This window comes from Ovis canadensis, chromosome 2 (genome assembly GCF_042477335.2).
Source record: "Ovis canadensis isolate MfBH-ARS-UI-01 breed Bighorn chromosome 2, ARS-UI_OviCan_v2, whole genome shotgun sequence".
Classification (NCBI taxonomy): Eukaryota; Metazoa; Chordata; class Mammalia; order Artiodactyla; family Bovidae; genus Ovis; species Ovis canadensis.
In genome coordinates this window covers 89,587,832-89,601,488 of record NC_091246.1, presented here as the reverse complement: position 1 = coordinate 89,601,488, position 13,657 = coordinate 89,587,832, and the positions used below count along the sequence as shown (strand labels likewise).

Below are 13,657 nucleotides of genomic sequence, written 5' to 3'. Positions count from 1 at the left end.
TTCCTGTATTTGTTAAAAAATTATATGAGAAAAAAAAAGCCAGGACGAGAGGTAATAAATTTTTTAAAGTTCTGGGAAACCCAAGGTTGAATAAATAACAAAAAATGATATTTCTTTCAAAAAATTTTTAAGTAATATGTTACTGAGATTTTGCTTCAGAAAGTTCCGCATATTTATTTATCTTCTAAGTACCAGAAAACAGCCTGATTTCTTCTGAAACATCTTCCCATTATAAAAGAAGTATCATGTATTTCAGTAGTCACTTTTTAAAAATCACCTAAAAACATCTTCGCATAAACACGTGACTCTTATAATAGAAGATTTTTTGACAAACAAAGCCTTCAACCAAGTCAGCTAACTTAACAAGAAATAGGGCAGAATGTCCTAGATGAGGAAAGTGGCTGGAATTACTTTTCTGATTATGAGCTGCAAGTTGAAAGAGATTCTGTAAGTTTAGAGAAAGAAAAAGGATTTGAAAAAGGCAAGGAGAGCATCTGAAAACAAGTTAAAAGGCTTAAGGAATACTTGAAAGACAAGATGAGGAAGTAGCCCTGAACCAGGAATTATGTCATTGTCAGATAAGAGTTGAAATTAAATGAGCAATGACACCAATGTAGATATAAACCCTGAAACCATCTCAAAGTCACAAAAAATTCTCTGACTCCCTGGCTGCAAATAAGCATGCTAACCACGACTGTCTTCCTCAAATCTTGGGAAACCTAAAAAAGGCATCCTTCTTTAGTTCTTCTCCTGCCAAATAAAATAAAGCTAAATAATATAGAAAAGCTTCTATAATACAAGGTATGAATGCAGTAGTCTCCTTGGTTGCTAACCATTTCCCGAGTACTGATGAGTACTCAGACACTCAGTCACGTCCAACTCTTTTATGACCCCATGGACTGTAGCTGGCCAGGCTCCTCTGTCCATGGGATTTCCCAGGCATGTATCTTGGAGTGGGTTGCCATTTCCTCCTCCAGGGAATCTTCTTGACCCAGGGACTGAACCATTTCTTACACGATAACAAAGCAATTAAGTTTCCCAAGGAACAGGGTCATCAACAAAAGAGAAGAGCCTGAGAGACAAGAATGTTTTCATTAAATTGCCCTAAGTCTTAACTCCAATTAGATCTCAAAACATTTTTAACCACACTAGACCTTCATCAGTCCATGATCCAAGACTCACTGGATCCAGCAGCTTTAGCCAGGCATTTTAAACATCTCATTTGAGATTTACTTAAAAGTACCTTTAAGGAGTCTCAGAAAATAGACTTTCATCTCTCACACCTTAATGCACTTTATTTTCCCCCAAAATACATAAATTACAGGTTCCTCTCCTATTTGAATGCACAAAAGAGAACACAAATCAAGTGCTAGTTTATCTAGAGCATTAACATCCTACCAAACATATTTTTTGAAAGAAGGGTAGGGGGTCGGGGAAGCAGTTGAACTGAAATTACAGGCTGTCATGACATCTCAATATCGAAAACTAAATACCTGATTCCATAGGAGAGTATGGTTTTTATTCACCATCCTGTTACTAAGCAACTGTAACAATGGCTGCATGAAGCTTTCTAGAATTTAGCACAGTTAAGGGATCTAAGGAAAGAAAAACAGGGAAACTCCTTGCTTATGGGAATCTTTATATTAGGATGAACTCAATGTAAAAACAAAAACTAACAAAACCAAAAACAACCTAAACTTAAAACAAGCAGTTCCTTAAAGGACAAGAAAAGTACATGCTACCATATAGCATTCACTTTATTTTAATTTTATCTAACTTCAAAATTCACATTTAACTGCTGATAATAATTTCCTTACTGTGTTTCCTTTGTAGTCCCCTTCTTTCCTTCACCCTCCCTAGGAAATAATTTTTTTTTCAATTTCCTTGCTGATTAAAAGAACATTTTGGACCTCTTATGTCCATTTCTTTGTTTACAGAAGCTATAAAAACTAGTTTACAATTGTTTCATGTTGCCTCCGCTTTGAACCCCAGAGTGCTCTTGGACATCAGACTATTCCTTTGAAGGGAACAGTCTCTCAAACAGAGCCAGACACTTTCCCAGCCACTCCCTGAATTTTAGACAACCAGAGCTTTACAAATGTCAAGTCTCTTTTCAAAGTTAGACTATACAATGTAGCAGGCTCCAGACCAATGCTTCTCAAATTGTGGGTTGGATCTAGAGGGGGAGGGGGTGGGAGGGAGAGGGGTGGAAGAGAGGGAAGCTTTTCATACATGTTGCAGAGGAATTTTACAGACTAGACCTGCAAAGGGGCTTCCCTGGTGGCTCAGATGGCAAAGAATCTGCCCACAGTGCACAAGACCCAGGTTGGATCCCTGGGTCAGGAAGATATCCTAGAGAAGGGAATGGCTACCCACTCCAATACTCCAGCCTGGACAATTCCATGGACAAAAAGAAAAAAAGAGCCAAGGAGTAGGTTAAAACAGAGAGGAAGAACCACACTGACTTGTCCCTCCAACTTCCCTTACAGCTATCAACATTTAATGCTGAGAAAGCTCCAGAAGCTACATTGTCTCCTGCTGCTGCTAAGTCGTTTCAGTCGTGTCCGAGTCTGTGCGACCCCAGAGACGGCAGCCCACCAGGCTCCCCCGTCCCTGGGATTCTCCAGGCAAGAACACTGGAGTGGGTTGCCATTTCCTTCTCCAATGCATGAAAGTGAAAAGTGAAAGTGAAGTCGCTCAGTCGTGTCCGACTCTTAGCCACTCCATGGACTGCAGCCTACCAGGCTCCTGTGTGCATGGGATTTTCCAGGCAAGAGGACTGGAATGGGGTGCCATTGCCTTCTCCGACATTGTCTAAATGTCTATTCCATAGAAGGATGCTTCTTCTCCCTCCTTCCTTCCCTTCCTCTGTCTCTCTCTCCCCCCGCCCACTGCCCTCTCTTCTCCTCCCTCTCTCCCTTCTCTCTCTCTCCCTCTGAAGAATGCTAGGCAGACAAAATGAAAAAATAACAGCTTCACACTCATTCTTCTACATCAAAGCTGAGCAATCTCTGTGTGGTTCTGTGCCCAAGATACCTCCACGTTGCAATAAATCTCTATTTCAAAAAGAGACAGCCAGAGACAAGCAGAAATTTAAACACTGGAAACAGAAGATCCAAAATGTCTCAGCCAAGAACCACAGGGAAATGACAAAGTCATTTCTGCTTTTAGATCCCAAAGATAAAAACAGTTTTCTGTCTCAGAAGATTCCCTGAGGAGCATTTGGAAGAGCCGGCTGTGTGGGTTCCCTGTTTGTAATTAAATTTAACCTAATTTCTTAAATTTAATTCTCATTTTGGTTTTTTCTAAGCTGTAAACAATGCAGAGTATAGTCTTTGTAATCACTGCAAACCACAAAGCTGTGCTACCTGAAATAAAACAAAGAAAGAAAATTCTTCACAAATAATCATTATGTCTACTGGCAAGAATAAAGAAAACCTAGCAGTTTTATAACACATTTCATGATCAAATTGATGCTAAAGTTAAATTGGTCAGCTTCAGAATCTATTCTGCCTACATCTCCTGTGGCTACCAATGTAGACAACATGAATACTCTAAGAAACTGTAAAAAAAAGCTTTTAAAACAGCTAAAAACTTATTTGCTGTCTTTTTCTTTGCGTGCATGCACACGCACATGCACACACGCGTGCACCCTTGAACAAGTGTTTTTTTCTGTTGTCGTTGTTCAGTCTCTCAGTCATGTCTGACTCATTGGGAGCCCCATGGACTGCAGCACGCCAGGCTTCCTCGTCCTTCACCGTCTCCTGGAGCTTGCTCAAGCTCATGTCCATTGAGTTGGTGATGCCATCCAACCATCTAGTCCTCTGTCATCCCCTTTTCCTCTTGCCCTCAGTCTTTCCCAGCATCAGAGTCTTTTCCAATGAGTCAGCTGTCCACATCAGGTAGCCAAAGGATTGGAGCATCAAAGCTTCAGCATCAGTCCTTCCAATGAATATTCAGGGTTGATTTCCTTTAGGATTGAATGGTTTGATCTCCTTGCTGTTGAAGGACTCTCAAGAGTCTTCTCCAGCACCACAGTTTGAAAGCAACAATTCTTTGGCACTTATCCTTCTTTATGGTCCAACTCTCATATCTAAATAGTTTTTAGAAGGATCCTATTGTATAATCACAAAAATATCAGTTTTGAGGGGACTTGACTTTACTTTGACTTTTAAAAGGTTAAGTTATAATGTGTCTCTCTTTACGTAATTTATTGGTTGTCCTTAAACAAGCCACCGAGATTTTGGCTCAGTCATTTTTTCAAATGTGGATAGTAGTATTAGTTCCTCCCTAAATAGCTTTCACCTTAAATTTACAACATTAGAACCTCCTTGCACTGTGTAGTTGTATTGTTTAGATCCAAAAGTAAGACTATCAGCATCTTAAAGGGGCCAGGGGAACGCCTCTAAGAGATAATCAGAGCAAGTTAGAGTACACCTTTAATTCAAGAATGTCTTATTAGAAAATGATAAGATGTTTCCAATGTCTCATCAGAAAATGGCACAGGCCATCCTTTGCACATCAGTCTAAGTCCATCATCGCTGCTGTAAACTGGAAGGCAGAAGTTTTGCTGACAGTGGATCAGCATGCCATCTGTATACATTAAAATTTGTCAGTAATATTAGACTTTTTAATTAAAAAATAGACTTTTGAATTAGCAACACGTTCACATAGTTAAATAGGCTTCCCTGGTGGCTCAGAGGTTAAAGTGTCTGCCTGCAATGTGGGAGACCCGGGTTCAATCCCTGGGTCAGGAAGATCCCCTGGAGAAGGAAATGGCAGCCCACTCCAGCACTCCTGCCTGGAGAATCCCATGGACAGAGGAGCCTGGCAGGCTACAGTCCATGGGGTTGCAAAGAGTCAGACACAACTGAGCAGATTCACTCACAGAGTTAAAAATTCAAAAAGGCATATGAGGCAAATATTCTGTCTTTCCTCTGTACCTCAGTTTCTCTCCTCAGAGGTAAAAGTCTTACCAGGTCTTATTTATTCTTTTAAAGATGTTGTATGCACATGTCACTGAAAATGTATAGGTACACGTGTTTTCTTTAAAAAATAAAAAAAGTAGCCTACTAGACATAGTATTCTTTTTCATTTTTTAGTGAAAAAAATCTTTTCCATCATTCCTTATTTTTCCAGCTGTATAATATTCCACTGTATCAATATGCCATAATTTACCAGTTTCTTATTATTTTCAATCACAGGCAGTGCTTCAGTGAGTAGTTTTAAACATAAGGTTACCATTAGTTTTCAAGAGTCTTTGGAAATATGGCCAAGATATAGAAGAAAGCTTTGAATTTTGTTGTACTCAAATATAGGAGCTTTAACAATTGAAGGATCCTGAAAACAAGATTTAAGTTTCTTAGAGTATTCATATTGTCTAAATTGGTAGCCACAGGAGATATAGACAGAGTAATTCTGAGACTAACCAATTTCAATTTTGCATCAATTTGATCAAATCTTTATCCAGAATGATCTGGTTATCTACTAACTGTCAAAGAGTGTGCGAGAGACAAAAATACAGGTTAAAAATATTGTGAAACATATCGTGAAAGAGCAAGTAGCCCAGCTGAAAAGGGGGAAGTATCTGGGTAGAAGAGCTGATATCTGAGCTGAGCTTTGAAATATGAAGAAGAGATTTCAGAAAAAGAAGGGGAAGGAACATTACATGCAGAAATGCAGTGTGCATAGGTGTCAGAACAGGGATCAGGTGTGTACGGCTAACAGGAGTGCTCATGGCAGAAAACACAGGCTGAACAGAAAGTGGGAACTAGTTTGGGAAGGGCATGTATACCATACTAAAGGGCTTGGACTGATAAATGTAGACGAAAAAGACTATATGCAGACTATACAGAAAAATCAAGCTTCCACAAAGTTCCAAAAAGATGATCTAAGGGAACAAAATAAGATTTGTGAAGAAAGGTTAAAAGGCCACAGGTTGATGACTATTAAACACATGAAAAGATGTTCAACATTGCTCATTATTTGTCTGCTCACTTGCTCAGTTGTGTCTGACTCTTCTGAGACCCCATGGACTGCAACCCACCAGGCTCCTCTGTCCATGGAATTTTCCAGGCAGGAATACTGGAGTGGGTTGCCAATTCCTATTCCAGGGGATCTTCCTGACCCAGGGATCAAACCCACATCTCTTTGACTCCTGCATTTTCAGGCAGGTTCTTTACCACTAGCGCCACCTGGGAAGGTATTCACTCATTATTAGAGAAATGCAAACAAAAACTATAATGAGGTATCATCTCACACCAGTACCAGTCAGAATGGTCATTATCACAAAGTCTACAAATTATCAATGCTAGAGGAGGTGTGGAAAAAAGAGAACCCTCTTGCACTGTTGGTGGGAATGCAAATTGCTACAGCCACTATGGAGAACAGTATGGAGATTCCTTTATAAACTCCAAACAAAGCTAGCATACAACCCAACAATCCCACTACTAGGCATATACCCTGAGGAGACCAGAACTGAAAAAGATATACGTACCCCAGTGTTCACTGCAAAACTATTTACAATAGCTAAGACATGGAAGCAATCTAGATGTCCATCAACAGATGAATGGATAAGAAAGTTCTGGTTCATATACACAATGGAATATTACTCAGCTATATAAAGGAACACATTTGAGTCAGTTAATGAGGTGGATGAACCTAGAGCCTATTACACAGAGTGAAGTAAATCAGAAAGAGAAAGACAAATGTCATATGTTAACACATATATGTGGAATTTAGAAAAATAGTACTCACAAGCCTACTGGCAGGGCAGCCAAGGAGACACAGACATTTTGGACACAGAGGGGAAAGGAGAGGATTGGATTACATGAGCAAATAGCATTGAAACCTATACATCACCTTATGTAAAATAGACAGCCCGTAGGAATTTGCTGTATGATACAGGGAACCCAAACCCAGTGCTCTGGGATAATCTAGAGGGGTGGGATGGGGAGGGGTGAAAGGGGGGGTTCAAGAGGGAGGGGACATTTGTACACCTAATGCTGTTTTTATGTTGATGTATGGTAAAAACCATCACAATATTATAAAGTAATTATCCTCTAATTTAAAAAAATAAAATATATATTAAAAAAGGCCAGAGGTTATTTAATTCAATAGACCTCAAGTCCAGGAAGGCACTAACCAAAGATTGATGGTGACAGCTATATTCCATCTCCACCGAAGGCAGAAAAAAAGATCAAGTATTCAGTTCTGGGTTTCCTTGGTGGCTGAATCAGCAAAGAATCTCCCTGCCAGCCGGAGACACAGGTTCAATCCCTAGGTCAGGAAGATCCCCTGGAGAAGGGAATGGCACCCCAGCCCAGTATTCTTGCCAGGGAAATCCCGGAGAAGAGGAACCCCCAGTCCACCAGGGGGTTGCAAAGAGTTGGACACAACAGCAACTAAAACAGCAGCAGCAGTGAAGCAGCATCAGTGAATGAAATAAATACGGTCAAACCAAACAAATTCAAAAAACTAAAGATAATTTACTTCAAATAATCAGGGGAAGGTATGTCTGAATCACAAAATGCTTTTAAAGAAATCGATGGCATTATTTTCTAATGTATGCACTGATGTTAAAGGCTGACCAAGGCTAATAGGGTATCAACTTTACCACTGTGGAATGAGTATTGCTTATGGGCAACCTCCTTTCTTAAAATAAGTCAGGAAATTACACTGCAAACTGTGAGTTATAAACTTGGCTATTCATTAAAAAGAGCAATAACACTTTCAATCAGAGTCCCAAAACTTAAGTAGAGCAAAATGACCACAAATGCCCAAATTTCCAGAGCTTAATTTAACATGTTTTCACCACATATGAAATATCAACTGTATGACATTTTTAGAGAAAGAACAATAACTAGTAAGTAGGATGAATGGTGAACCTTAATGGCAAACCAGTGAATTTCTGTCTAAAAATTTAAACTATTAACTGATCAAATATGAAGGAAAGGAGCACCTGGTTGATGGAATCAGATTGAGAATCCCATTGAGAACATAGCTGAACTCCGCGTGATCCTGAGCGACAAGGGCCACCAGACCCTCGCAGCAAGCTGTTCGAACGACGACATTGTCGCTGCAACACTTCTCCCACAGCAAGTTCAAGGCCGGAGTCTGAAATCAAACCAGTGATTAAAACACACGTCTGATGACTATCAAATGCATACACAGCCCCAGCAGCTCATCAAAGCGTAATTCATTCCCCGTAGGCTGGCTTTCCTCTACAAAAATGACATTGTGTCATACCAGGTGTAGGGTACACTGGAGCTGGTTTTCCAAGAGAGGCAGTGGATGTATTCTGATATCCTAACTCTCTCTCCTCTGGTGTCTTTGCAGCAAACTGAGGCTGGCTGCAGAGGTTCTATCTGAGTCTAAGCAATGCAGCTACCAGGAGATCAAAACTATGGTTTGGTTCTAGCACTATGTTCTAACCAAGCCATTTAACCAGACACCACCATACCAGCATATCAGTTAGTCTAAGTTGGACTTCAAGTCATACCTATGCTTCAAGCCCTGAACATTTTCAGAAAGTGTTCCTCCTCTCCTCCCACCAACTTCTATTTAAATCATCAACTGGTCAAACATGGAGGAAAGAGCACCTGATTATGCCACCCCACTGTCCCTTACGGCGCCCCTGCTCCAAGTGATTGAAGCTGAATGTGGACCCAGAGGAAGGAGACAGAAGCAGCTGAGGCTACAAGCAAGCTGCTGGTTCCAGGACTACCAAAAAATGCCTAGAAAAACTTTTTTGCCCAAGGAAGAGAGTTTGACTTCTCCCTTCACACTGTGAACCTGTCATCTTTGATAGGAAAGCATCAGAAAGACACAAAAGTAAATAGTTCTTCATTTTGAAAGTTTCTAGTAAAGCAGAGGTTCTAGCTCTCATAACTTGCTCAGGAACTTACGACTCTCCTCAAAAAAACAAAAAATAACAATAAAAAGTTCACTACTAATGATGAACCTACATTTGAATGTATTCTGGGCTAAGTCCATTTAGATTTTACATGGGGTTAGGGTTATTTATTTTTGCGCTTTTTTTTTTTTTAAAGAACACAATGAAGCTATTTTTGCTTCCTTCTGACATAATTTACTAGGGAAACATAAAATCTGGACAGAAAAAAAATTACAATCCCTAGCTCCCATGGAATAACTAAACTAATGAAAATCAACATAAATTGTGCCCACTTTCCCATGGTAGCTGACTCTGAGAGCCTTTTCAATCGTAGGATCCCACTAACTAACTGTACAGAACAAGATAGTTAACAGTCACTGAAGGGAAGAAATATTTATATTCCATTTCTTTTATTCCAAAGGAAATTTTATTCACCTGTGTGGACCATACCAAAGGGTTCTAAACATCATCACTCCACTTCTAAGCCAGAATAACAAAATAAATGAATAAAAAACTGTTGCCTCAGGTAACATTGCACCTTCATGGAAGGAAGCACTCATTCATTAGCAGAAGAGGAAACATTTAGTTACAGAGATTTGACATTCAATAAATTCTGGCAGTTTAAGTAAAACCACCAGATCCTCTCAGAGTATATAATGTGATTATAGGCAGGATTAAGATCAGAGTTCTCAGAAAACCTAATTTATATGACTACATACAAACACCAGATAAATGCTCATTAGTGAAGTATGCCTCTACACTGACCTCAATGTGTCAGCAGAAGGGATACAGAAATGTAATTTGAAGTAGCTAATATAAAGGAATATGAGAGAAAGGAAATAAATTTATTTGTTATGAAAAAAACTCTTATTTCCATCACCTATATTCTCCATAGAGTTTACCTTAGAGGCCCAACTTAAGCAGAGTTTCCAATCAGCATGTCAAGCTACATAGCACTGGTCAACCAAAACCCAAGTGGTAACTATGTTAGCATTGGCATTCACCAACCCTATGAATGATACAGAATTTTTTCCTCCAGTTCTACCTGTCAAAGCATGACTTTTCTAACTTAGAACTTGTGTGTGGGACTACCTAAAGCCTGAGAAATCTCCTACACCCCAGCAGAGCCATTGTGTTCACTCTGTCCGTTAAACAGACTCCCTCAGCAGTAACTCTATCGGCCTTCTTCTAAAGGCTGCCTATGCTCATTGTACCCATGTTCTTTTTCATTAATAGTCATAAGAATACTCCCCTTCACCCCTTCCCTGTCTAGTTCCTGGAGTCTGTTGTAACACTTTTTAAAGTTTAAAAGAAAAACATGGCAAACAAAGAAACAAAAATAGATAAAATCATTTCTATAGTGACCTGAACTGTGAGGAAAACAAAAGAAGTGCAAAGGTGGTCCAGTTACCAGCAATATCTGAATAGAACTAAGCACAAAATTAAAGACAGACCTGGTTTGTGCACTGGTGGATCTTTTCTGAAAAGCTGTTTTCCTTTAGAACTGCAGCAATAAGATGACCCACAGCCTAAAACAAACAAGATTAATGAATACATTCCCTCAGAAGTTCTCTCTCAATAGTGAATTTGAAGGTAACTAACAGCAGTACTAGTGGATATGAGTATACCAGTCAATCAGTAATAACACTCCCATTCAGGGGGTATGTGCTCTGAAGAAGGCACTGTACTTGGCAGTCCACAAATGGAATCTCTCATCTTCACAACAACCCTCAAGGTAAGCATTTTCATCCTATATTTTATCCCATTAAGAAAACTATGGTTCACAGATGTTGAGAAAATTGCTGGATTTTCTGTTTAAATTGTTGTCACTTGGTATTACAAGATAATTTGAGATTACTTAATCCGTTAATCCATGAGACAAATGAGAAACTCCACAGCTTTTAAAATCATCTTTGCAACTAAATGAAACACATCATGCTTCATCATGCCCTTAATGAAGATAGAGAAAACTCATCACCATCTTCATGGCTATGGCCCACACAGATTTGAACCAACAGGTCCTCCCCCAACTTCAAACATTCTCTCCCCTCTAGGATCTAGGATGTAATATCCCTGTTGGTTTCTCATATGTTTCAGCTCCTTAATAAGCTTTCAGCCTCATAAATCTCTAAAAATTTTCCATATCGTCTTTGGTAAAAAAAAACCCAGAATTAAAACTAAGATTCTCATAGGAGTGCTGATTGATTCCATAAATATATAAATGCTGTTACTTCCTATCGTCTCAACTCCATTCTCCTAGATCTTCAGCACCACCCAGCACTGCTGTCGTAGAACCACAGATTAGCAACGAGGAGGACAGCCATTCTAGGTATGGGCTGGGAAAAATTTTGCTATGGCAAGAACTATTCAGTGTGCCCACGTGACCAATGTCTGATATGGATGTATAAACACCCATCAGCCTTGCAAAGCCTCCAGAAAAGCTCAAACAAAAGCACAGCATCTGCTCCTTCATTTCTTTTTGCATTTCACACACTAGAATTGAATTCAGACCTCAATGATCAATGGTCTTTACAAGTCACTTATTTACATGAAATTTAAGTTTAGATCAATGACCTCTTACTTCCTTGTTAAAGAGATAGTAACAAAAATTGAGGACCAGTGAACAGCTTCAGTTCCTGTTTACAATATAACCATATTTCATTGAATGTAAATGGCCATCAAATGCAAGATGCACCATTATTTCATGAACCACTAAGAAAGAAAAAAGGCTGCCAATTAATGTTATACAATGCCTCATAATTTTTGATTTTATGTTAATTTATTAATGTTATTATTTATTTAATTTTATGTTAATTTATGTTTATTTTCTAAGAGCTCTTTCAGACTCTTAGAAAATCATGGCCAAATGCACAAATGTGCAGGCAGTATCAACTGTATAATGACTGCTGCCATCAATTACTAAATGCAGATGTTAAACATGAAAAAAAATGTGTGAATCAATGAAACATGGTGCTAACACTGAGCAGTGGTTACAAAAGAACAATAAGAAGTATTCACAGAGGACAGGGAACAATTGCAAGCACCTAATAAAACCAATATGAAACACAATGGACAAAAAAAGCTACCATTCATATTTAGAAAAAGGACTAACAGAAAATAAGCTTAATGATAAATATCCCCACTGCCCACCAAATTCAATTTCTCTAATTTACCTTCCAATTTATCCCTCTAACAAATGAGACAGTATAGCCTAAATTGATTTTCAAATACAAAATCCAAGTATAAATCAGCCTATGCTGCTACATAAGTTTTCCATAACAAAGAGTAGCTTAAATGGATACCGCCCACTAAACAATACATATACACTTTTAATTTAACAGCAACACATACAGGCATTTCTTTATCTATGCTAACGAAGGGACTCCACGCACAGGAAAATAGAAACTGTGGACAGCGTCCTCCAAGCCTTCATCTTCTTCTTCATGGTAAGCACCTGTGTTGCACAGGATATGACTCCAACCCAGTCAGGTAGAAGGGAATCTTGCATAAGGAGTGTTCTACTCCTCATGGAAGGGTTCCCCACTACCCAGCTAAGTCAATTCCCACAGCAGGCATCTCCGAAGGTAACTGCTGAGAGTATCCAAGACGCTGCAGGTTGGTAAATCTTCAGGCAGGCTTCTGCTGGTCCCTTTGCTATACTCTCATGAGAAAAGACAGTAGCTATTATGGTACCTTGATTAACCAAAATGCTTCTCGTTAGCTCAAGGTTAACCAGAAAACCAGTTCTGTTTTACCCCTAATAACTGAAAAGCTCTTCTAAAACTAATTATCACAATCTTCTACCTGAGTTAGCACAGAGATCTAATTTTTCAATCCAGGATATTTTACTGATTTAATATCATTATTATAAAAATCTATTATTCTTAATAGTTGTACTAAGAGTAGAATATACCTTTTAAAATAGGAATATCTGACATTCTGAAGATGTATAACCATTTACTTCTGTTCCCAATAATTAATTACAGACCAAAAAATATATATTCAGAGGTTAATCAAAGTTTTTTATCTCTAAGAAGAAAAATATGACATAAATAAAATCACAGATTGGTCAGTTTCACTATTTACTTTTCCTATGTCTAATATAAATTTTCAAATTAACTGATATAAAAGTTAGTTGTTAATATATACTCCTGTACATAGATGAATAAAAATATTTAATGTTAAAAATATAAATATCAATTAACAATCCACCAAAAATGTTAATGTGTTACCATGAAGCAAAAATAGATAAATAAATGAAAAAATAAGTAAAATTACCTGTGACTGGATAAGAGAATTTGGAAATTCAAACCTTTTCCTTATGTCATCCGACATTTTTACTTCTCTTACATATAGGCAGATTCTGTAACTAAAACAAAAGATATCTGTTACTCTGGAAAAGGAGTTCAAATAACTATTTGTCAAATAACATGAAAGTAATTCTGTACAAACTCAACAATGGCAATAAAGCACAGAGCCCTGGAGAACAATCCCTTGGCACACCCTTCACTGTTAACCACTTTAGCCCTCAAATGGCATGACTGATGGCATAGTAAACTAAAAATGCCCAACAGTCCTTAGTTTTCCCATGAGAGCAAATCCCAAAACAGATGAATTCACGCCACAGAAACAAACAAACAAACAAAAATCCAAACCTAAGGCATCAACAACAACAACAAAAAAATCCAAAAGTTCATGTCTAAATAGCAGAATTTTAAAAGTTCAACACACATTTGAAATAGAAATTCATCCTTCTGTGGATCA

The 13,657-nt window shown here is 38.4% G+C and overlaps 1 protein-coding gene across 2 annotated transcripts in view; it reads right to left on the bottom strand.

Moving 5' to 3' along the window:
- The window catches only part of FOCAD (focadhesin), a 305,222-nt gene that overhangs the window by 265,770 nt on the left and 25,795 nt on the right, over window positions 1-13,657 (bottom strand). The window contains exons 2-4 of one of the 2 annotated variants that reach the window (XM_069576651.1): window positions 13,172-13,262; window positions 10,348-10,422; window positions 7,961-8,115 (exon numbers count right to left, since the gene is read on the bottom strand). In XM_069576651.1, the coding sequence (XP_069432752.1) occupies window positions 7,961-8,115; window positions 10,348-10,422; window positions 13,172-13,228 (287 nt within the window). In that variant the 5' untranslated portion in view covers window positions 13,229-13,262. The remainder of the gene's footprint in view (window positions 1-7,960; window positions 8,116-10,347; window positions 10,423-13,171; window positions 13,263-13,657) is intronic. The other variant, XM_069576652.1, reaches the window with a different exon arrangement.